At 36.8% G+C, this 26,667-nt stretch overlaps 1 protein-coding gene across 1 annotated transcript in view; it reads left to right on the top strand.

Annotated features, from left to right (window-relative positions):
* LARP1B (La ribonucleoprotein 1B) overlaps nucleotides 1-26,667 on the top strand; it is a gene marked incomplete at both ends in the record, with an annotated part of 144,015 nt that overhangs the window by 101,282 nt on the left and 16,066 nt on the right. Inside the window, 2 exon segments of the mRNA XM_079707322.1 lie at nucleotides 12,932-13,143; nucleotides 13,600-13,706. Of these exon segments, the coding sequence (XP_079563448.1) occupies nucleotides 12,932-13,143; nucleotides 13,600-13,706 (319 nt within the window).

Raw genomic sequence — 26,667 nt, 5'->3', positions numbered from 1 at the left:
TGATCATGGTGTATGATCCTTTTAATGTGCTGTTGGATTCTGTTTGCTAGTATTTTGTTGAGGATTTTTGCATCTATGTTCATCAGTGATATTGGCCTGTAGTTTTCTTTCTTTGTGACATCCTTGCCTGGTTTTGGTATCAAGGTGATGGTGGCCTTGTAGAATGAGTTTGGGAGTGCTCCTCCCTCTGCTATATTTTGGAAGAGTTTGAGAAGGATAGGTGTTAGCTCTTCTCTAAATGTTTGATAGAATTCGCCTGTGAAACCATCTGGTCCTGGGCTTTTGTTTGTTGGAAGATTTTTAATCACAGTTTCAATTTCAGTGCTTGTGATTGGTCTATTCATATTTTCTATTTCTTCCTGATTCAGTCTTGGCAGGTTGTGCATTTCTAAGAATTTGTCCATTTCTTCCAGGTTGTCCATTTTATTGGCATAGAGTTGCTTGTAGTAATCTCTCATGATCTTTTGTATTTCTGCAGTGTCAGTTGTTACTTCTCCTTTTTCATTTCTAATTCTATGGATTTGAGTCTTCTCCCTTTTTTTCTTGATGAGTCTGGCTAATGGTTTATCAAGTTTGTTTATCTTCTCAAAGAACCAGCTTTTAGATTTATTGATCTTTGCTATCGTTTCCTTCATTTCTTTTTCATTTATTTCTGATCTGATCTTTATGATTTCTTTCCTTCTGCTAACTTTGGGGTTTTTTTGTTCTTCTTTCTCTAATTGCTTTAGGTGCAGGGTCAGGTTGTTTCTTCGAGATGTTTCCTGTTTCTTAAGGTGGGATTGTATTGCTATAAACTTCTCCCTTAGAACTGCTTTTGCTGCGTCCCATAGGTTTTGGGTCGTCGTGTCTCCATTGTCATTTGTTTCTAGGTATTTTTTTATTTCCTCTTTGATTTCTTCCGTGATCACTTCGTTTTTGGGTAGTGTATTGTTTAGCCTCCATGTGTTTGTATTTTTTACAGATCTTTTCCTGTAATTGACGTCTAGTCTCATAGCATTGTGGTCAGAAAAGATACTTGATACAATTTCAATTTTCTTAAATTTACCAAGGCTTGATTTGTGCCCCAAGATATGATCTATCCTGGAGAATGTTCCATGAGCACTTGAGAAAAATGTGTATTCTGTTATTTTTGGATGGAATGTCCTATAAATATCAATTAAGCCCATCTTGTTTAATGTATCATTTAAAGCTTGTGTTTCCTTATTTATTTTCATTTTGGATGATCTGTCCATTGGTGAAAGTGGGGTGTTAAAGTCCCCTACTATGAGTGTGTTACTTTCGATTTCCCCTTTTATGGCTGTTAGTATTTGCCTTATGTATTGAGGTGCTCCTAAGTTGGGTGCATAAATATTTACAATTGTTATATCTTCTTCTTGGATCGATCCCTTGATCATTTTGTAGTGTCCTTCTTTGTCTCTTCTAATAGTCTTTATTTTAAAGTCTATTTTGTCTGATATAAGAATTGCTACTCCAGCTTTCTTTTGATTTCCATTTGCATGGAATATCTTTTTCCATCCCCTTACTTTCAGTGTGTATGTGTCTCTAGGTCTGAAGTGGGTCTCTTGTAGACAGCATATATATGGGTCTTGTTTTTGTATCCATTCAGCCAATCTGTGTCTTTTGGTGGGAGCATTTAGTCCATTTACATTTAAGGTAATTATCGATATGTATGTTCCTATTCCCATTTCCTTAATTGTTTTGGGATTGTTATTGTAGGTCTTTTCCTTCTGTTGTGTTTCTTGCCTAGAGAAGTTCCTTTAGCATTTGTTGTAAAGCTGGTTTGGTGGTGCTGAACTCTCTCAGCTTTTCCTTGTCTGTAAAGGTTTTAATTTGTCCGTCAAATCTGAATGAGACCCTTGCTGGGTAGAGTAATCTTGGTTGCAGGTTTTTCTCCTTCATCACTTTAATTATGTCCTGCCACTCCCTTCTGGCTTGTAGAGTTTCTGCTGAGAGATCAGCTGTTAACCTGATGGGGATTCCCTTGTGTGTTATTTGTTGTTTTTCCCTTGCTGCTTTTAATATGATTTCTTTGTGTTTAATTTTTGACAGTTTGATTAATATGTGTCTTGGCATATTTCTCCTTGGATTTATTCTGTATGGGACTTTCTGTGCCTCCTCGACTTAATTAACTATTTCCTTTCCCATTTTAGGGAAGTTTTCAACTATAATCTCTTCAAATATTTTCTCAGTCCCTTTCTTTTTCTCTTCTTCTTCTGGAATCCCTATAATTCGAATGTTGGTGCATTTAATGTTGTCCCAGAGGTCTCTGAGACTGTCCTCTGTTCTTTTCATTCTTTTTTCTTTATTTTGCTCTGCAGCAGTTATTTCCACTATTTTATCTTCCACCTCACTTATCCGTTCTTCTGCCTCAGTTATTCTGCTATTGATCCCATCTAGAGTATTATTTATTTCATTTATTGTGTTTTTAATCGATGCTTGATTCATCTTTAGTTTTTCTAGGTCCTTGTTAACTGTTTCTTGCATTTTGTCTATTCTATTTCCAAGATTTTGGATCTTGGAAATAGAATCTTGGATCATCTTTACTATCATTATTCTGAATTCTTTTTCATGTAGACTGCCTATTACCTCTTCATTTGTTAGGTCTGGTAGGTTTTTATCTTGCCCCTTCACCTGCTGTGTGTTTTTCTGTCTTCTCATTTTGCTTATCTTACTGTGTTTGGGGTCTCCTTTTTGCAGGCTGCAGATTCGTAGTTCCCGTTGTTTCTGGTGTCTGTCCCCAGTGGCTAAGGTTGTTTCAGTAGATTGTGTAGGCTTCCTGATGGGGGTACTAGTGCCTGTGTTTTGTTGGTTGAGGCTCGATCTTGTCTTTCTCGTGGACAGGTCCACGTCTGGTGGTGTGTTTTGAGGTGCCTGTGGCTTTATTATCTTTTTAGGCCACCTCTCTGCTAATGGGTGGGGTTGTGTTCCTGTCTTGCTAGTTGCTTGGCATAGGGTGACCAGCACTGTAGCTTGCTGGTCGTTGACTGAAGCTGGATGCTGGTGTTGAGATGGAGATCTCTGGGAGATTTTCACCGCTTGATATTATGTGGAGCTGGGAGGTCTCTTGTGGACCCGTGTCCTGAAGTTGGCTCTCCCACTTCAGAGGCACAACACTGACTCCTGGCTGCAGCACCAAGAGCCTTTCATCTACCCGGCTCAGAATAAAACCGAGAAAAAGTAGAAAGAAAGAAAGAGTGAGAGAAAGAAAGGAAGAAGGAAAGAAAGGATGGAAGGAAGGAAGAAAGAAAGAAAGGAGGGAGGGAGGAAGGACAGAAAGAAAGAAAGAAAGGAGACAGGGAGGGAGGACAGAAAGAAAAAGAGTGAAAGGAAGAAGGGAGGGAGGGAGGAAGGAAGGAAAGAAAGAAAGGAAGAAAGAAAAAAAGAAAGACAAGAGGGGGAGGGAGGGAGGAAGGAAAGAAGAAAGGAAGAAAGGAGGGGCGGAGGGAGCGAGGGAGGAAGGGAAGGTAGGAAAAAACGAAAGAGAGAAGAGAAAGTAAAATAGAATAAAGTATAAAATATAGTAGCGTTATTAAAATAAAAAAGTAATTATTGAAAAAAAAATGGACAGATAGAACCCTGGGACATATGGTGGAAGTAAAGCTATACAGAGAAAATCTCACACAGAAGCATACACATACACATTCACAAAAAGAGAACAGGGGGAAAAAAATCAAAAATCTTGCTCTCAAAGTCCACCTCCTCAATTTGGGATAATTCGTTGTAAAAAGAGGAAAAGGGGAAAAAGTCTGAAATCTTGCTCTCAAAGTCCACCTCCTCAATTTGGGATAATTCGTTTTAAAAAGAGGAAAAGGGGAAAAAATCTTAAATCTTGTCCTCAAAGTCCACCTCCTCAATTTGGGATGATTCGCTGTCCATTCACGCACTCCACAGACGCAGAGCACATCAAGCAGACCGTGGAGCTTTAATCCGCTGCCTCCGAGGCTGCACAGAGAAATTTCCCTGTCTCTTCTCTGCTCTCACAGCTCCCGGGTCTCAGCCTTGGACCTGGCCCTGCCTCTGCGCGTAGGTCGCCGGAGGGCTTCCGTTCTTCGCTCAGACAGGACGGGTTTAAAGGAGCATCCCTTTACTTTTAAGCTACTTATTTCATTATATTTGATGTGAGCTTGTTATAGACAGCATATAGATTGGTCTTTTTAAAAAATTCAGTCTGACAATCTGTCTTTTAATTGGTGTGTTTAGATTGTTTACATTTAATGTAATTATTTCCATGTTTGGATTTAGATTTTGTTTCTTTGTTTCCCTTTCTCTGCCCTGTTTGGGTTACAGTTGACCCTTGAACATCTAGGGGGTTATGGGTGCTGAGCCCCCCACATAATCATAAATACTGCTATCTCTCCCTCAAAAACAAGGAATTGATAAATGACTCACCTAAGGATAAGAAGCTGAAACAGTTTGAATAGAATCAGGACTCAAACTCTAGTTCTTTTGATTCTACATACTGTGATCTCTAATTGAACACAAACTTTTCCCACATTTAGTTAATTTAAAGATCTTTAAAATGAAAATACATGTCCTATATTTATTGAAAAAAAAAAATCTGCTTATAAGCTGAACTGCGAAATTCAACCCCATGTTGTTCAAGGGAAAACTGCATATGTAATTTTTTTTTTTTTTTTTTGGTACGCGGGCCTCTCACTGTTATGGCCTTTCCCGTTGCGGAGCACAGGCTCCAAACGTGCAGGCTCAGCGGCCATGGCTCACAGGCCCAGCCGCTCCGCGGCATGCAGGATCTTCCCGGACCGGGGCACGAACCCGTGTCCCCTGCATCGGCAGGCGGACTCTCAACCACTGCGCCACCAGGGAAGCCCCCTGTATATGTAATTTTTTAAATTACATTTTAATTTATCTAGGGTGAGTTTGGCCATATATGCCTTTTTTGTGTAATTATTTTTTTAGTAGTTCCTCTAGGGATTAGGTTGCTCTAGATACACTTAACTTTTCATTTTATTTAGAATCAATATTTTACTACTTCAATAGGAACATAGAAATTTTACTTACATATAAGTTTCTTTGTATTATAGTCTTGAAAATAAATTGAAAATCCTATCAGTGTTATATTTTTTACTTTTAACTATCAAGTATGTTTTAAAGAACTTAAAAGGATAAGAGTCTATTATCTATATTATACTTTTACCATTCTCTTGCTTTTCCTGTATTTATGATGTTCCAAGTTTCTTTCTGATATCCTTTTCTGCTGTTTGAAGTACCTTCTTTAGTAATTCTTTGAGACAAATTCTGCTGACTATGATTTATTTACCTTAGTTTTCCTTCATCTGATGATGGTGTGTTTATTTCATCTTCATTCCCAAAGGATGTTTCCTTTGATACAGAATTCTGGAATGACAGTTCTTTTCTTTCAGCACTTAAAACTGTCAGGCCACTTCTTTCTGTCCTCCATAGTTTCTGATTTAAAAATTTTGTAGTAATTCAGATTGTTCCCTTACTTGTATTGAGTTCTTTTTCTCTAGCTACTTTTCAAGAATTTTTATTTGTCTTAAGTTTTTAGCAATTAGAGTGTGATGTGTCTGACCATGGATTTCTCTGGATTAATCCTTGATGGGGTTCTCTCTGTTTCTTGAATGTGTAGGTTCATGCCTTTAGCCAAACTAGGGAAATTTTAAACTATTATTTCTTCAAAAATTTTTTTGTTCTGCATTTTCTCTCCTCTCAAGGACGTATTGTTTTTCCACAGGTTCCTGAGGCTTGATTAGTTTTTTCCAATTGTTTTTTGCTCTGTCGTTCAGATTGGATAAATGCTATTGATTCTGGCTGCTTTTACTATTTCTCCTTATCACCTGTTGGAAGAAGTTTAATTGTGATTTTCTTCCAGGCTTATTGAGTTTTTTACCTATGTGTTTACATATTTTTAATCAAATTTGGAAAAAAAATTTAACCATATTTTAAATTAACATTTTAAATTTTAAAAATTAATAATTTTAATGTACTTTTAAATCTTTCCTTTAAGATTCCAGTTACATGTATATTAAGCTACTTGAAGTCACATAGCTCACTAATGCCCTCTTCTTTTTTTTCAGTCTTTTTTTTCCTCTGTGTTTTGTTTTGGGCCATTTCTACTCCTATGCTTTCAGGTTAATTAGTCTTTTATTCTGCAGTGTCAGTGTCTAATCTATTTTTAAACCCATCTGGTGTATTTTTGAAAAATCTCAGCTGTTGTATTTTTCTTCTCTAGAAGTTGGATTGGATTCTTTTTTTTACTGTCTGTATCTCTTTTTGATGTGTTCATATTTTCCTCTACCTTATCAAATACATGAAATATAGTTATAACGACTTTTTGAAGGCAACGTGTAAATCCAGTTTCAGTGGTTGGCAAATTTATTACCCATAGGCCAAAACTGGCCTGCCATGGTCTAATCTGGCCATACCCTTCATTTACATATAGTCTATAGCTGTGCTACAATGGCAGGGTTGAGTAGTTTTAACTGAGACTTTATGACCTGAAAAGAGAAAAAAAAATTACTATCTGGCATTTACAGAAAAATATTTGCTGAGTCCTGCTTCAGTGACATTTTATTTACATTAAAAAAATAGAATGTCAGTCCTCGTGTAGTATTTTTTATTATCAGCCTTCAGTGAACACCAACAGCATAATATTAAGTTCTGTTTTTATAAAGGCAATTCCTGTCTATAAAGACAATGAGGACCATGGATGAGGTTCATATGGTCCAGGTATGCAGGTGTGCAATGATTTGGTGGAATAATATTTGGAAAATCTTAAGTAGCAAAATAGTTAGCACACCCCCCTCAGTCCAGTGGCTCTTAAACTTTGGCAAGTATCAGATTCACCTGGAAAGCTTGTTAAATCAAGGAACTCTGTACCCAGAGTTTCTTGATTTAGTAAGTTGAGGTAAGACCTGAGAATATGCATTTTTAACAAGTTCCCAGATTATCCTGATTATCCTGTAACACTGGTTGGAGCTACACTTTGAAAATCAGCGCTTTAGCCTAATCCTCTGAAATATCAATCTTCTCTGATAAACTTTTAGCAGAAACTGTATGGTAGTCAATCACAATTGAGGTTCCCTGAAGAGCAGATGGCCTGGTCTTTTGTGTTTTAAAGCTTTTTTGAAGTATAATTTACATAAAATTAACTCACTTTAAGTGTATAGTTTGATTAATTTCAGTAAATTTGTATAGTTGTACACCAGCGCCACAATTCAGTTTTTAAATTCCATCACAATAAAAGTTCCCCCACGATCATTTGCAGTCAATTTCAGCGCTCAGTTTCAGTCTAAGGTAACCAGTGACCTGCTTTCTGTCTGTATGTTTTTGCACTTCCTAGAAATTTCATGTAAATGGGATCATATGATATGTAGTCAATGTGTCTGTCTTCCTTCAATTAATATAATATTTTTGAGATTAATCTATGTTGTTGCTTATATTTGTACTTCACTCCTTTCTGTGAGGTAGTGTTCTATAGCATGGACATACTTCATTTTGTTTATCCGTTTGGAAGTTGATGGATATTTGGATTTTTTGGTTTTGGTTTGGCTATTATGAAAAATGCTATTTTGAGCATTCATGTACAAGAGATGGCCCATGATTTTGATAAAAAGAAGTTATAATATCTAGATGATATTCATGTATCATCCCAGGCTAATATTTGATAAAAAACAACTTTAGGGACTTCCCTGGTGGCGCAGTGGTTAAGACTCTGTGCTCACAATGCAGGGAGCCCAGTTTCCATCCCTGATCTGGTAACTAGATCCCACATTCATGCCGCAACTAAGAGTTCACATGCCACAACTAAGTGTTCACATGCCACAACTAAGGAGCCCTTGAGCTGCAACTAAGGAGCCCACCTGCCGCAACTAAGACCCAATGCAACAAAAAAAAATTTTTTTAAATATATTCTTATTTCCTAACTACCTATTTTTCTAGTAATTTAATTTTTATATCTACTATATTTTATGTACTTGCAATTGTGTTAACTCTTTTTGATAATTTTTTGTCAAAATATTATCATTTTTTAATATTTATTTATTTAGTTAGTTATTTTGGCTCTGCCAGGTCTTAGTTGTGGCTCGCGGGCTTCTTAGTTGTGGCATGCATGCGGGATCTAGTTCCCTGACCAGGGATTGAGCAAGAGCCCCCTGCATTGGGAGTGCAGAGTCTTACCCACTGGACCACCAGGGAAGTCCTGTCAATAAATATAAATTGGTATATGGTACGCTATGCAAATTTTGTAAAATGTTTCTTTTGAGATAACAAAAGTACTCTATAGATCTTAGTCATCACAAAATTGGTATATCTGGACTCTTCTTGGTGGGTAAAATTCACACTGAATTAAACCTGGAATAAAATAAATATAAAACTGAAATAAAATGTAACTTTTTAATATGGAAATTTCAGATAAAAATAAACGCAGAGAAAACTGTCTAATGGACCCCCATGTACCCATCTCACCTAATTTCAACAATTGTTAATACTTTAACATTCTTTTTTCATCTGTACCTTGTTCCTCATCTGTTTCTGGTATTGCATATCAAATCTCAAACACCATATTATTTATTCTGTAAATATTTCATTGTATATTGCAAATTTATATATATATATATATATATATATAAATTTTCATGGTACCATTATTTCACATAAAATTAGCAATAATTCCTTACCATCATCTACTACCCAGTTTATGTTTGTTGTTCTTGATTGTCTGAAATATATCTTTTTCTAATTTGTTGTTTGAATCAGGACCAAGCAAGATGCACACGTTGCATTTGATTGATAAGACCATTAAGTCACTTTTAATCTATAATCATTCCTCTTCTCTTGTTTTTCCATGCCAGTGATTTGTTGAAGAAAGTGATTACTTTGTCATGCAATTTCTTATGATCTAGATTTATCTGATTGTATCTTCATATCATATGTCCCTTTATCTCCTCTATTTCCTGTGAACTGGTATTTACATATAGAATAGTGAGTATATTCAGGATTTTTATATTTCTGATAGCAAGACTGTTTCTTAGGAGGAGTTGTTTACTTCTCATTGCATCATATGATGTCTTTCAGGCTCACTTTTAGTGATGTTATGACTGGTCATTGGGTTTAGATGCTATCAGTCTGATCCATTCATCATAAGGTTTCCCTTTACCTTTTTTTTAAAAAAGGCTTTTTTTCTAGAGCAGTTTTAGGCTTATAGCAAAATTAAGAGGAAGGTACAGAGATTTCCCATTTACTCCCTGATCCCAATTTGCATAGCTATCACCCATCTGGTGAAAGATGTTGCCTCTTTATAGCAACATCCCACATCAGAGTGGTACATTTGTTACAATTGATGACCTACACTAACACATTGTAGTCACCAAAAGTCCATAGTTCCATTAGCGTTTACTCCTGGTGTACATTCTACAGGTTTGGATAATTGTATAATGAGATGTAGCTATCATTATAGTATCAAACATAGTATTTTCACAGCCCTAAAAATCCTCTATGTTCCACCTGTTCATCTCTCCCTCCCCTCAACCCCTAGAAACAACTGGTCTTTTTATCATCTCCATAGTTTTCCTTTTCCAGAACATTGAATAGTTGGAATCACCCAGTGTGTAGCCTTTTCAGATTGGATCCCTTCACTTAGTAATATGCTTTTAAGGTTCCTTCATGTCTTTTCATGTTTGATAGCTCATTTCTTTTTACCACTGAATAATGTTCCATCATCTGGGTATGTGACAGTTTATTTATCCATTCACCTACTGAAGGATGTTCTGGCTGCTTCCAAGTTTTTGAAATTATGAATAAAGCTGCTTTAAACATCCATGAGCAGGTTTTTGTGTGGACATAAGTTTTCAGCTCCTTTGGGTAAGTACCAAGGAGGGCAACTGCTAGATTGTATGGTAAGAGTATGTTTAATTTTGTAAGAAACTTCCAAATTGTCTTCCAAGGTGGCTGTACCATTTTGCATTCCTACCACCAATGAATGAGAGTTCCTGTTACTCCACATTCTCACCAGCATTTATTAGTGTTGTCAGTGTTCTGGATTTTGGCCAATCTGATAGGTGTGTAGTAGAATCTCATTGTTGTCTTACTTTGCAATTCCCTGATGATATCTGATGTGGAGTATCTTCATGTGTTATTTGCCATTTCTTTCTTTGGTGAAGTGTCTGTTAGGTCTTTGGCCCATTTTCTAATCAGGTTTTGTTTTGTTTTGTTTTTGTAATTGATGAGCTTTAAAAGTTCTTTGTATATCTTGGATAATAGTCCTTTATCAGATGTGTCTTTTGCAAATACTTTCTGCCATTTTGTGGCTTGTCTTTTCATTTTCTTGACAGTGTTGTTCGCAAAGCATAAGGTTTTCATTTTAATTAAGTCAGTATGTCAGTTATTTCTTTCATGGCTCGTGAAATCTCTCCTCAACGTTTTGCCAAATGCTTTTAGCAGCTACTGATGAATATTCCCCTGGTCCTTTATTTCATTAGAGTTGCAAAATATTCACCTTCCAATTCTATTATTTCTTCTTTATTTCTTAACCTAGAATTTTATAAGGAAGAATTTTTTTTAATCAACTCTTTGTTTACTCTGGAATTCAATTTTTACAAGAAAGGAAGGCTAAATTCTTGTTTATTTCTTTGTATTCAATTTATCATTTTCAGAATAATGAGTTGGTGCCCTATCAACCAAGAGATATGATTAAGTTTTAAAGTATCATTATGAACTCTCATGGGGTTTATTTATTTGATGTGCTTAATCCAGTTCAGTCATTGTTTTCACTGTTGATGTCCCTTAAAGTTTGCTGCTATGTTTTCATGAACTATGCTTATATTTTCATTTTTAACTTCATTGCTTTCTGGCTTAAGATTTCCTAGGCTCGTATAATACTTTGTGCTTCAGACTGTTTTTTTTTTTTTAAGGAGACTGGATCAGTGGGAAATGGAATTTAGAGACCATAATCTAGATGCTAGGAAGGTTACTTTCTGGGTTGTTACTGCTCCTAGATCTTTGAATATTTCTTTTACAAGGGCACTGGATTTACTATATTTTTCATTGTATGCTCCTACTTTTAACTCCTGAGATTGTATATCTTTTTGCTATACAGAAAAACAGCATTAACACAATTAAGTTAAGTTTATCAGTCATTGGGTGGGGATATACTTTTTTCTAGTCACAGTTGTACAGCCTGGTATATATACGTTAGATTTTGGCCCTTGCTTTCAGGGAAGCACTGAGACTTACTGTTAGCATTTAATGGAATGATATGTAAGAAAATAAATTTTAATTTAATAAATCTAAAAATAAATGGATAAAATGCAGAGGCGGTACAAAAGAAGAATTGATTGATTCTGTTGGCAGAAGATATTTAAGGAATGCTATGAATTCCCAGGGAAAGTAACATTTATGCTGGGTATTAAAGGAAGGATATGAGTCTAACTGGGTGTAAAAAATGAGGGAAAGGGACTTTTAGATAGAGGAAAAAGCGTATGAAAAGATATGAAGCCAGAAAACAGGAACAACAAGTAGGTTGCTATTTGGGGCACCAAGATTGAAGTGGAGAATGACAATAGATGAGGCAAAATCAGGAAAGTATTATATGCCATGATAAAGAGCCTATACTTCTATAGGCAACAGGGAAATGCTGAAAATTTTTAAGTAAAAATGTGAAATGACCTAATTTGCTCCTCAGAATAATCATTCTGGCAACAATAAAGAAAATGGATTAGGAGGGAAAATGTCAAGACAGAGAGACTAGGTCTTAGATTGGTAAGTTCACTTTTTGAGTTTACAAACTTGCCTCTAGAATAGTACTTGGCATATAGTAGTAGGTACTCAATAATATCTGTCAAGTGAACAAAAGGTTATTGTATGAATTGAAAGAAGTTGATAAGTCTGAAGAAAAACCACATAGAAATAGAGCCTGCATTTTTGACAATACTACTTGATTCATCTGCTTGCTTACTTAGTATTTTATCTTAAGATTTTCACAAACTAAGTAAAACAACCCAATAGAAAAATAGTCAAAAGGATATAAATGGCAAGCTCACAAAAGGGAAAACTGAGTGATGACTAGATGAAAATAGGCTCAACTTCTCTAATAACCAAAGAAATGCAAATACCTTTTAAATCCCATGAGGTGGAAAAATATTTAAAAGTTTACACAAAACCCAGCCTTGACCAGGATGTTAAAGTGTTGGGACATTTACATGCTGCTGCTGGAAGTATAAATTGGTGAAACCACTGTAGAAAGCAGATTGACAATCAGTATTTAGTAAGTCAGAAGATGCACATGCCATTTGACTCAGCATTTCCATTTCAGATATAAACCCTAGAGAAATGCTCACACCTGTATAAAGATACATGTTCAACAATGTTCATTGCAGCATTATTGATTATACCAAAACTTTGAAAGTAACACAGATGTCTTCAGGAGAATGAATAAATTTTGATATGTGTATAACAGCATGATATTCTGCAGTGAAAATGAATAAGCCAAAGCCATATGAATAGACCTGAATAATTGTCACAAACAAAATACTGACTGAAAAAGCCTGCAAAATGATAATATAGTGGGATGCCACTTATATAAAATTAATTATGCAAAATAATATTTTATATACATATATATATATATATATATATATATACAATAATAGATAAAAATACCAAATTTAAGAGCCTGGTTATCTCTGAGGAGGAAAAGCAAAATGGGATTAGGAAAGGTTACACAGTGGTCTTTAGCATATTTTTCTTAAAAAAAAAGTCAGAAATAAAGCAAAATTAAAATTTAGTAAGGTAGGTGATGTGTAGACAAGTGGTTTTTAAAAATTCTTTCTTATATGTTTGAAATATTTCTGATGAAAAAATCCTCTGAGAATAGAGAATTTCAGAATTATCCTTGTTCCCAAAGTAAAATATTTTTCTAGCACCTAAATCCTTTTAACAGCTTTTTATTTTGCAGATTTGACTGATGAATTAGCTCAGAAGTTGTTTGATGTTTCAGAAATGTCTTCAGCAACAATGGCCCGTTCATTACCCACAGCAGTTCCAGAATCTCCTAGAATTTATCCTGCAAGGACACCCAAAACACCTCGAACACCTAGATTACAAGATCCAAACAAAACACCAAGATTTTATCCTGTTGTTAAAGAACCCAAAGCCATTGATGTGAAGGTACACAAAACACCAGGAATATAAAGCCTGCCACTTGTATACTTCAACATTAAAAAATGATACTTTTTTAGTTTCTATCACAATAAAAATAATGTATATTTTAGACTGTAAGAATTCATTTAAAAAAATGGTATTTTACCATAGCGATGTCTTCTCAGGTTAAGGAATAACTTCTTTACAATGGGTGGTGTTAATTAAAGACTATCAGAAGGTGTAATGAGGAATCATTCTAAGTTGTATTTTTTTTAATCCTTGTGTTGAAACCTAGCAAAGGGTCTTGTGAAGTTTTGTAACTTGTATGTGACATATTTGAGTTTTGTGACTTCATATGATTTCATAATGTGTCACCCACCATATGAAAATGTTTGAGTTGGTTTACAGTCAGAGGGTTTTTTTAATTTACTTGTGAGGTTCACACTACAAGGTAATTGCAAAGTTTGACTTCTTTTTCCTTAGAGTCCAAGAAAGAGAAAAACAAGACATAGTACAAATCCCCGTCTAGAGTGTCATGTTGGTTGGGTAATGGATTCCAGAGATCACGGGCCAAGAGCATCCTCTCTCAGGTACTGTATTTGTTAAACATTGCTTTGTTCTTGATTTTAAATTTGTTGAAAACAGTTACTAATTAGATATTTGGGAACATTTAAGAATTAATATGTTAGCAAATTAATAGAACAACAAAATAGTAAAAAGAAGCCAAAGAAGGGGATATAAGTGGGACAGTTTTACAATAAGTATATTAAGGAATAATTCAGTAGGACAGTTTTTTTTTTCTTTTAAAGTAATTTTCACAAATGTGTACTCTTCGATTAAAAATATTTAGGTCGGGCTTCCCTGGTGGCGCAGTGGTTGGGAGTCCGCCTGCCAATGCAGGGGACATGGGTTCGTGCCCCAGTCCGGGAGGATCACACATGCCACGGAGCGGCTGGGCCCGTGAGCCATGACCGCTGAGCCTGCACGTCCGGAGCCTATGCTCCGCAACGGGAGAGGCCACAACAGTAAAAGGCCCACATACCGCAAAAAAAAATAATAAAAATTAAAAAAATTTAGGTCTATTAAAGTTATCATCTTTGGAAAGATTCCAGATTTTTCGTAGCATAGTAGGTTCTTAGTGAGTTAATGTGCTAAACAATCTACTCAAAACTACGTAAAGGATATGGAAATAAAACACATTAATATTTTGGAATTTTTCCTTTGGGGGAAAATAATTTAGATTAGCTGGTTATTAGCAGTAAGTGGTTTGTCTTTTAGTTTTTAATTTAAAAAAGAAAGACTATTATTTACCTCAATGAAAACCTATCTTCTGTTTGTATAGATATTTTCAGAATAATTATCTGATCAGCTTTCTAATTGGAAAATGTACTTTAAGAAAAAGTGTTTTTTGACTGGTTAAGGGAAGGATTAGTTAGTTTCATTCAAAGAAAAGCTAGAGAGTGTATCATGATCTGAAAATCTCCAAGTATGTCTTTCCAGGGATGTTAATTTGTTTCTTTTACATTTTGTTCTCATTAGATATATTTTCCTTAAAAGATAAACTGTGTATATGTTCTTCTTTCACATCTATTGTATATGAATAGTTATTTTGTATTCTAAGTCATTTTGAGAGTTTGTTTCTTTTATTTATTTATTTTTATCAGAGCAGTATATTTAGAGATCAGTAGATAATGGTGAAAAATGTTGCACTGATATGTAGCAGGGAACAAGGCAGGTACAGTCCCTGCATTACTGTAGCTTAATTCAGAGATGACAGGCAAGTATGTAGTTACAATAATGAGGGGTGGATTTTGTTCACCAGCTTGTCTTTTAGAGGAGTTGTAACTACACAGCAGACTTGAGTGGGAGGTACACAGAGCTCCCTGTACCCTCTGCATACCCTGCCTCCCCCACTGTAAGCAGTCATATCTTTGACCATCTACATTAATGTCAGTGCTGGCAGTGTCTTATATTCTGTTTGTCTCATCTGTTCTTTGTTCTTTTCTCCTACTTTCATTTGGATCAGCTTAGTTTTTGTAATGATTCTATTTTATCTCTACTATTGTCCTCTTATTGTATCTCTTATTTTTTACTGGTCTTCTAGGGTTTATAATATTGTTTTAAAATATAATCTATTTTCAAGTAATATATCATTACACGTATAGCATAAGAACCTTACTGCAGTAAAGTTCCTTTTCCTACCATCCTTTCTGCTATATTTTGTTATTATTTTTCTTTAGACAATTATCTTTTAAAACAATTAACATGAAAAAAAGGAATTTTAAATGTATTCTCATTTTTACCATTTGCAATGCTCTTCATTTCTTAAACATTTCTTGAGCAGGTCTATTGGCAGTGAACTCTGTTAGCTTTTGTTTATCAGGAAAAGGTTTCTTTTTTTTCATTTTGAAAGATATTTTCATGAGCATAGAATTCTATGACGGATCTAGGTATGAATTCAGATTCACGGCTCATTCTGTTTTTAATGAATTTTAAGCATCAAAAGGGATATGGTTTAGTGAAATAGTTTTCAAACTTTTTTGTCTAAGGACCTCTTTATCCTTTTAGTTATTGAGGACCTCAAAGAGCTTTTGTTTATGGGAGTTACATAATTTAAAAATAAAAAATTAAACTGAATTGAGTTTAAAAGTAAAACTGAAAACAATTAAATATTTATTCATTTAAAATAACAATAATAAACATATTAACATAAATGACATATATTTATGAAATATAATTACATTTCTCAAAACAAAATAATTACTGAATAGAGTGGCATTGTTTTAAAGTTTTGCATATTTGTTTAATGTTTTCACTTTATATGAGATAACTGGATTCTCACATGTTTCTATATTCAATCTTATAATTTGTTTTTTTATTGTTGAAGTACAGGAGTAAAATCCAAGAAAGGGAGGAGTATTTTAATAGCCTTTTCAGATAATTGTAGGTATTCTTCTTTGATATTATACCAAAGCTGAACAAGTGGTAATTTTTTAAAAGTTAGTTGCAGTGTAGAATCTAAACCATATATAAGTGACCTTCTTCTACTCAGTGAATTTTTCATACTCTGTTACATTAAAAGCCATTGGACTTCTTCCACTTTGAATGGCTCTTTTTGTCTATGCGTGCATTTGTAACATCATGAATTGGTCATTTGGAAAAATTGATTAACTGAGTTATGTGGACTTTTAAATGATGACACATGTCAGAATACAATAAAAAAAATTACATTAAAAAAATAACCACTAAGGAGAGTAATGTCAGGAAGATGGCAGAATGGGAAGGAACAGGAATCTGTCTCACCACTTGGACAACAACTGTATCAGCAGAAACTGTCTGCATTGACTATTTTGGATCTCTACAGTCTATCTGAACACTTAAAGCTTCCAGGGGAAAGCGTGTCTGGTAAATTGTTAATATTCATTGATGTCAGCCTTTGGTGTAGTATTGGCCATCTCCCACTGCCCCAGCCCTGTGACAGGCATTTGGGAAGATGGCAACCCACACCTCTGGTGTGGCTTGCTGGATCCAAAGTAGGCAATAAGGACCTTGTCTTCCAAATATTGTAGTTCTGTGTTGACTGCTAACTGCCTCTGGTCAACAAGGTACAGACACAGAGTCTGGTAGCCATTGTTTCATCCCCACTGTCTCAATGTCCTTTTTTTTTTCTCTCTCTCTTTTTTTCAAAAACAACCACTAATAGAGGGAAATTTAGAAAATTACCACCCATGCCCAAGGAAAGATGTGGGAAAAAACCTAAGGAGACTTTAAGCTTTTATCTCAGGCTTATCCCAACACAGAAGCAGCCTACAATAGCTGAAAAAAAACAGCAAACCCTGGGGAAGAGGGAGAATTTGATTTCCAGAGTTACCACTTTATAAGATTCAAATCTTCATTGTTCAACAAAAAAATCACAAGGCTTACAAAGAAATAAGAAAGTATGGGCCATTTGAAGGAACAAAATTAATTGACAGAAAATGTACCTGATGAAGCCTGGGTTCCATTCTTTCAAAACGAAGTCTTTAAAACAGCTGTTTTAAGGACACTCAAAGAGCTAAATAAAGGAAGATAGAGACAAAGATAGCAAAACAATGTATGATGAAAACAAGATTATCAACAGAGATAGAAATTATACAAAGGAACCAGAAAGGAATTCTGGAGCTGAAAATACAATAACTAAAATGAAAAATACACCAGAAGGTTCAAAAGCAGATTTCATCAAACAGAAGAAAGAGGAAAGAATCAGTAGACTTAAAGATGGAACTATTTGAATTATCACGTCTGAGGAACAGAAAGAAAGAAGAAAAAACTAGCAGTGTCTAAGGGATCTGTAGGACACATGAACTAGCCCAATACACACATTGTGGGAATCTCAGAAGGAAAAGAGGAAAAAGGGGGCAGGAAGAATATTTGAAAGAATAGTGGCTCCCAATTTGATGAAATACATGAATCTACAAATCTAATAAGCTTAATGAACTTGAAGTAGGATAAACCCAAAGAGACTCACATTAAGACACTAAAATCAAACTGTTGAAAACCAAAGACAAAGAGAGAATCCTGAAAGCAGCAGGAGAGAAGAGACTCATCATATACAAGAGGTCCTCAGTAAATGTATCAGGCAGTTTCTCAGAGGCCAGAAGTCAGTAGACTGATATATTCAAAGTGCTGGGGGGAAAAAACCCCATCCACTGAGAATTCCTTATCTGACAAAACTGCCCTTCAAAATTGAGGGAGACATTCAGAGATAAACAAAGCCTGAGGGAAAAGAAAAGGAAACAAAGACATATTGAATTAGAAAGAAGAAATAAAACTGTCTTTGTTCACAGATGACATGGTTGTATATGTAAAAAGTCACAAATAATTAACAAAAACTCCTGGAACTAATAAGCAGTTATATCAAGGTTTCAGGATATATGGTTAATATACAAAAGTCAATCACTTCCCTATATAACAACAATGAACTAGTAGAATTTGAAATTAATTAAGCAAACTACTGTTGGACTTCCCTGGTGGCACAGTGGTTAAGAATCTGCCTGCCATTGCAGGGGACACAGGTTCAAGCCCTGGTCCGGGAAGATCCCACATGCCACAGAGCAACTAAGCCTGTGTGCCACAACTACTGAGCCTGTGCTCTAGAGCCCGTGAGCCTTAAGTACTGAGCCTCCATGCCACAACTACTGAGCCCATGTGCCACAACTACTGAAGCCTGCGCCCCTAGAGCCCATGCTCTGCAACAAAGAGAAGCCGCTGCAATAAGAAGCCCACACACCAAAACAGAGTAGCACCTGCTCGCCGCAACTAGAGAAAGCCCGCGCGCAGCAATGAAGACCCAATGCAGCCAAAAATAAATAAATAAATAAATAAAAATTTGAAAAAGAACAAAATATTATTTACATTATCACCCCCCCCAAAGAAATAGGTATAAATCTAACAAAATATGCACAAGATCTGTATGAGGAAAACTGCAAAACTCTGATGAAAGGAATAAAAAAACTAAATAAATGGAGATAAATTCCATGTTCATGGGTAGAAGACTCAATACTGTCAAGATGTCAGTTCATCCCAACTTGATCTACATATTCCATACAATTCCAATAAAAAACCCACATAAAAATAGATCCACATAAATATAGTCAAATGGTCTTTTTTTTTTTTTGCGGTACGCGGGCCTCTCACTGTTGTGGCCTCTCCTGTTGCAGACCACAGGCTCCGGACACTCAGGCTCAGTGGCCATGGCTCATGGGCCTAGCCACTCCACGGCATGTGGGATCTTCCCAGACTGGGGCACGGTGTCCCCTGCATTGGCAGGCGGACTCTCAACCACTGCGCCACCAGGGAAGCCCTCAAATGGTCTTTGACAAAGGAGCAAAGATCATCTTTTTAACTAATGGTGCTGGCACAATTGGACATTCACATGCAAAAATTAAGTCTAGACATAGATCTTACACCCTTCACAAAAGATAACTCAAAATGGATCACAGACCTAAACGTAAAACACAAAACTATAAAACACCTAGAAGATAATAGGAGAAAATCTACCTGATCTTGGATTGGGTGGTGACTTTTTAGATATGACACCAAAAGCAAAATTTGAGAAGGAAGAAATCAATAAGCTGGACTTCATTAAAATGAAAAACTTTTGCTCTGTGAGCAACACTGTCAAGAGGATAGAAAGACAAGCCCCAGAATGGCAGAAAGTATTTACAAAAGACACATCTGATAAAGGACTATTATCCAAAATATACAAAGAACTCTTAAAACTCAACAACAACAACAAACCTGATTAGAAAATGGGCCAAAGACAAACAGACACTTCACCAAAGAAGATATATAAATGGCAAATAAGCACATGAAGATAGTCCACATCATATTATCAGCAGGGAATTGCAAAGTAAGACAATGGTGAGATTCTACTACATACCTATTAGAATGGCCAAAATCCAGAACACTGACAACACTAATAAATGCTGATGAGAATGTGGAGTAACAGGAACTCTCATTCATTGATGGTAGGAATGCAAAATGGTACAGCCACCTTGGAAGACAGTTTGGAAGTTTCTAACAAAACTAAACATACTGATGGCTCCCCTGGTGGCACAGTGGTTGAGAGTCCGCCTGCCGATGCAGGGGATGCGGGTTCGTGCCCCAGTCCGGGAAGATCCCACGTGCCGCAGATCGGCTAGGCCCGTGAGCCATGGCCGCTGAGCCTGCGCATCCGGAGCCTGTGCTCCACAACGGGAGAGGCTACAACAGTGGGAGGCCCGCGTACCACAAAAAAAAACAAAAAACAAAAAAACCTAAACATACTCTTACCATACAATCTAGCAGTCACCCTTCTTGGTACTTACCCAAAAGAGCTGAAAACTTTTGTCCACACAAAAACCTGCTCATGGATGTTTAAAGCAGCTTTATTCATAATTGCAAAAACTTGGAAGCAGCCAGAACATCCTTCAGTAGGCAAATGGATAAAATGTGGTATATACAGACAATGGAATATTATTCAGGGGAAAAAAGAAATGAGCTATCAAACCATGAAGAGACATGGAGGAACCTTAAATGCACATTACTAAGTGAAGGGATCCAATCTGAAAAGGCTACACACTGTAAAATTCTGACTATTCAACATTCTGGAAAAGGAAAACTATGGAGGTGATAAAAAGACCAGTTGTTGTTTCTAGGGGTTGGGGGGAGAGAGAGATGAACAGGTGGAACACAGGATTTTTCGGGAGGTGAAAATACTGTGTATGATACTCTAATGATGACTGCATCTCGTTTTACATTTGTCCAAACCCGTAGAATGTCCAACACCAAGAGAGAACGCTAATGTAGCTATGGACTTTGGGTGATTATGACGTGTCATTGTGGGTTTGTCAGTTGTAACAAATGTACAACTCTGATGGGAGATGTGCTGGATGTTGATAGTGGGGGAAGCTGTTTTGTGGGGAGCAAGGCATGCAGATGGTATGAGGGAGCTCTCTATACCTTTCACGCAATTTGCCGTAACCCTAGTACTCCTCTAAAAGATAAAATCTTTATACCAAAAAAAAAAAAAAAAGAAAAAAAATCTGAAAGAGTTCATTACCACTAGATCTGCCCAGCAAGAAATGCTAAAGATAGTTCTCAGTTTGAAATGAATGGACACTAGACAGTAACATGAAGCCATCTGAAGAAAGAGAGAACTTTGGTAAGAGTTTTGTTGTAATTTAATTTGTAACTCCATTTTTTACTTTATATGTTATTTAAAAGACAAATGCATTAAAAAATTACTAATCTATGTTGTTGCGTATATAGTGTATAGAGATGTCATTTATGACATCAGTAACAGAAAGTGGGGAACAGAGGTGTATAAGAGCAGAGTTTTTGTTAAGTGTAATCCTCATGATAACCACAAAGAAAATATCTATAGAATATATATAAAAGGAAATGAGAAGGGATCAAATATTTTATTCAAAAGGAAAAGAAACCACACAAAAGTTAGGCAATAAGAGAGGAAAGGAGGGACAGCAAATCTATAAGGCATATAGAGAACTAATAACAAAATGGCAGGTCCTTCCTTACCAGTAAGTACTTTAAATATGAATAGATTGCATTTTCCAATCAGAAGGCACAGATTGGCAGAATGGATTAAGAACATGATCCAACTATATACTGTCTACAACAGACTCATGTTAGATTCAAAGACACAAATAGATTGAAAGTGAAAAGATGCAAATTTAAGAGAGCTGGGGTGGCTATTTTAATATCAAACAAAATACACTTTAAATCCAAAAATATTACAAGAGATAAGGACATTATATATTAATAGAAGTTTCATTATAAACATTTATGGAACTAATAACAGCCCTTCGGGAGTTATATGAAGCAAAAACTGACAGAATTGAGAGGAGAAATAAATAGTTCTACAAGAATAGTTGGAGATTTCAATACCCTGATTTCAGTAATGCATAGATCAACTCAACATAAGATGATTAACAAAATAGAGGACTTGAGCAACATAATAAGCCAATTAGACCTAACAGACATTTATAGAATATTTCACCCAGCAATAGAAGAATACAAATTCATAAGTACACGTGGGACATTCTCCACAATAGACCATATGTTAGGCCGTAACAGAAGTTTCAATAGATTTTAAAAGAAATGTCACACGAGGTATCCTCTCTGACCACAGTGGGATGATGTTAGAAATCCCTAACAGAAGGAAAATGAAAATTCACAAATATGTGGAAATTAAACAACACATTCTTAAGTACCCCATGGGTCAAAGAAGAAATTGCAATGGAAATTACAGTTGGCCCTCCATATCCATGGGTTTCGCATCCATGAAGGGTTCTGTAACCAGTCCTCCATGAATACTGAGGGATGACTGTACTTAGAGATGAATGAAAGTGGAAACACAGCATACCACATCTTATGGGGTGCAGGAAAATTATAGCTGTAAAAAGAAGAGAAAAAAAGAGAAAAGAAGAGAAATCACATTTAAAAAGAAGAGAAATCAATAGCCTAACATTTTACCTTAAGGAATTCAAAATGGAAGAGCAAACTAAAAACAAAGATAGCAGAAGAAAAAAAATATTAAAGATTAGAGTAAAAATAAATAATATGGAGAAGAGTAAAACAGTAGAGAAAATCAGTGAAATCAAAAGTTGGTTCTTTAAGAAGATCAACAAACTGACAAGCCTTTCTTTAGCTGGACTGCCAAGGGAAAAAAAGGAGATACAAGTAACTAAAATCAGAAATGAAAATGGAGACATTACTACTGACCTTATAGAGATAGAAGGGATTCTAAGAGAATACTATGAACAAATTACTATACATCAACAAATTAGGTAACCTAGAAGGAATGCATAAATTCCTTGAAACATATAAATTACCTAAACTGATTCAATAAGAAATAAAAGATTCGACCCACCTATAAGAAGTAAAGAGATCAAATCAGGAATCAAAAATCCCTAACAAAGAAAGTTCTGGACCAAATTGCTTCACTAGTAAGTTCTACCAAATAGGTGAAGAAGAATTAACACTAACTCTCTTCAGACTCCTTCAAAAAATTGAAGAGAAGGGAATATTTATTCTCTGAGGCCTGCATTACCCTAATACCAAAGCCAGATAAAAAATATCACAAGAAAATAAAATTATATGCCAGTATCCCTATGAATATAGATGCATATGTCCTCAACAAAATATTAGCAAATGAAATCCAATCGCATAATAAAAGGATTATTCACCATGGCAAGCAGGATTTATCCCAGCAGTACAAGAGTGGTACAATACAAGAAAATCAACATTATATATCATATTAATAGACCTAAGGGAAAAACTACATAATCATATCAATTGACATAGAAAAGGACAAAATCCAACTTCCTTTTATGATTAAAACCTCTTAGAAAACTAGTATTGGAGAGAAAATTCCTCACATGAAAAAAGCATTTATGAGAAACCCATGGCTGGCATTATACTCAATGGTGAAAGACTGAAAGCTGTCCCCCTAAGATCAGGAAAAAGACAGGGATACACGCTTTTGCCGTTGGTATTCACTGTTGTGCTGGAAGTCCTAGCCAGAATTAATAGAGAAAAAAATGAAAGAAAGAACATCAAATATGAAAGGAAGAGGTAAATCTATCTCTAGTCACAAATAATGTGATTCCATAAATAGAAAATTCCAAAGAATCAACAAGAAAGAGACTTCCGGGGAAGATGGCGGAAGAGTAAGATGCGGAGATCACCTTCCTCCCCACAGATACACCAGAAATACAGCTACACGTGGAACAACTCCTACAGAACACCAACTGTACGCTGGCAGAAGACCTCAGACCTCCCAAAAGGCAAGCAACACCCCACGTACCTGGGTAGGGCAAAGCGGAGAGATTCCAGCACAGAGGATTGGTGCCGAGCGGCACTCACCAGCCCGAGAGGCTTGTCTGCTCGCCCACTGGGGCGGGCGGCGCTGGGAGCTGAGTTTCGGGTTTCATTCGGAGCGCAGGGAGAGGACTGGGGTTGGCGGCATGAACACAGCCTGAAGGGGCTAATGCGCCACAGCTAGCCGGGAGGGAGTACGGGAAAAAGTTTGGACCTGCCGAAGAGGCAAGAGACTTTTTCTTCCCTCTTTGTTTCCTGGTGTGCGAGGAAAGGGGATTAAGAGCGCTGCTTGCAGGAGGTCCAGAGACGGGCACGAGCCGCGGCTGAAAGCGTGGACCCCACAAACGGGCGTGGGACGCTGGGGCTTCTGCCGCCACCGCGAGGCCTGTGTGCGAGCGCAGGTCACTGTCCATGCCCCCCTTCCGGGGAGCCTGTGAAGCTCGTCACTGCCGGGGTCCCGGGATCCAGGGATGGCTTCCCTGGGAGAACGCATGGCACGCCTCGGGTTGGTGCAACATCACGCCGTCTTCTGCCGCTGCAGGCTCCACCCGCACTCCATGCCCCTCCCTGCCCCCCGGTCTGAGTGAGCCAGAGTCCCCGAAGCGGCTGCTCCTTTAACCCTGTCCTGTCTGCGCCCTCTGGCGCAGACGCCCTCCGGCGACCTACACAGAGAGGGGGGGCCAAATGCAAAGCTGAGACCCGGAAGCTGTGAGAACAAAGAAGAGAAAGGGAAATCTCTCCCAGCAGCCTCAGAAGCAGTGGATTAAAGCTCCACAATCAACTTGATGTACCCTGCATTTGTGAAATACATGAATAGACAACGAATCATCCCAAATTGAGGAGCCAGGAGTCAGTGCTGTGCCTCTGAGGTGGGAGAGCCAACTTTAAGACACTGGTCCACAAGAGACATCCCAGCTCCACATGATATCAAACGGCGAAAATCTTCCAGAAATCTCCATCTCAACACCAGCAACCAGCTTCACTCAACGACCAGCAAGCTACAGTGCTGGACACCGTATGCCAAACAAATAGCAAGACAGGAACACGACGCCACCCATTAGCAGAGAGGCTGCCTAAACTCATAAAAAGTCCACAGACACCCCAAAACACACCACCAGACGTGGACCTGTCCACCAGAAAGACAAGATCCAGGCTCATCCACCAGAACACAGGCACTAGTCCCCTCCACCAGGAAGCCTACACAACCCACTAAACCAACCTTAGCCACTGGAGACAGACACCAAAAACAACGGGAACTACGAACCTGCAGCCTGCAAAAAGGAGACCCCAAAAACAATAACATAAGCAAAATGAGAAAACAGAAAACACACAGCAGGAGAAGGAGCAAGATAAAAACCCATCAGACCTAATAAATGAAGAGGAAATAGGCAGTCTACCTGAAAAAGAATGCAGAATAATGATAGTAAAGATGATCCAAGATTCTATTTCCAAGATCCAAAATCTTGGAAATAGAATAGACAAAATGCAAGAAACAGTTAACAAGGACCTAGAAGAACTAAAGATGAATCAAGCATCGATTAAAAACACAATAAATGAAATGAAAAATACTCTAGATGGGATCAATAGCAGAATAACTGAGGCAGAAGAACGGATAAGTGAGGTGGAAGATAAAATAGTGGAAATAACTGCTGCAGAGCAAAATAAAGAAAAAAGAATGAAAAGAACAGAGGACAGTCTCAGAGACCTCTGGGACAACATGAAACGCACCAACATTCGAATTATAGGGGTTCCAGAAGAAGAAGAGAAAAAGAAAGGGACTGAGAAAATATTTGAAGAGATTATAGTTGAAAACTTCCCTAATATGGGAAAGGAAATAGTTAATCAAGTCCAGGAGGCACAGAGAGTCCCATACAGAATAAATCCAAGGAGAAATATGCCAAGACACATATTAATCAAACTGTCAAAAATTAAACACAAAGAAATCATATTAAAAGCAGCAAGGGAAAAACAACAAATAACACACAAGGGAATCCCCATCAGGTTAACAGCTGATCTCTCAGCAGAAACTCTACAAGCCAGAAGGGAGTGGCAGGACATACTTAAAGTGATGAAGGAGAAAAACCTGCAACCAAGACTACTCTACCCAGCAAGGGTCTCATTCAGATTTGACGGACAAATTAAAACCTTTACAGACAAGCAAAAGCTGAGAGAGTTCAGTACCACCAAACCAGCTTTACAACAAATGCTAAAGGAACTTCTCTAGGCAAGAAACACAACAGAAGGAAAAGACCTACAATAACAATCCCAAAACAATTAAGGAAATGGGAACAGGAACATACATATCAATAATTACCTTAAATGTAAATGGACTAAATGCTCCCACCAAAAGACACAGATTGGCTGAATGGATACAAAAACAAGACCCATATATATGCTGTCTACAAGAGACCCACTTCAGACCTAGAGACACATACACACTGAAAGTAAGGGGATGGAAAAAGATATTCCATGCAAATGGAAATCAAAAGAAAGCTGGAGTAGCAATTCTTATATCAGACAAAATAGACTTTAAAATAAAGACTATTAGAAGAGACAAAGAAGGACACTACAAAATGATCAAGGGATCGATCCAAGAAGAAGATATAACAATTGTAAATATTTATGCACCCAACTTAGGAGCACCTCAATACATAAGGCAAATACTAACAGCCATAAAAGGGGAAATCGAAAGTAACACACTCATAGTAGGGGACTTTAACACCCCACTTTCACCAATGGACAGATCATCCAAAATGAAAATAAATAAGGAAACACAAGCTTTAAATGATACATTAAACAAGATGGGCTTAATTGATATTTATAGGACATTCCATCCAAAAATAACAGAATACACATTTTTCTCAAGTGCTCATGGAACATTCTCCAGGATAGATCATATCTTGGGGCACAAATCAAGCCTTGGTAAATTTAAGAAAATTGAAATTGTATCAAGTATCTTTTCTGACCACAATGCTATGAGACTAGACGTCAATTACAGGAAAAGATCTGTAAAAAATACAAACACATGGAGGCTAAACAATACACTACCCAAAAACGAAGTGATCACGGAAGAAATCAAAGAGGAAATAAAAAAATACCTAGAAACAAATGACAATGGAGACACGACGACCCAAAACCTATGGGACGCAGCAAAAGCAGTTCTAAGGGAGAAGTTTATAGCAATACAAT

This window comes from Hyperoodon ampullatus (genome assembly GCF_949752795.1).
Source record: "Hyperoodon ampullatus genome assembly, chromosome: 1".
In the NCBI taxonomy this organism is placed as follows: Eukaryota; Metazoa; Chordata; class Mammalia; order Artiodactyla; family Ziphiidae; genus Hyperoodon; species Hyperoodon ampullatus.
The sequence above is the reverse complement of the archived record's forward strand: the minus strand, read 5'-3'. Positions and strand labels throughout refer to the sequence as shown.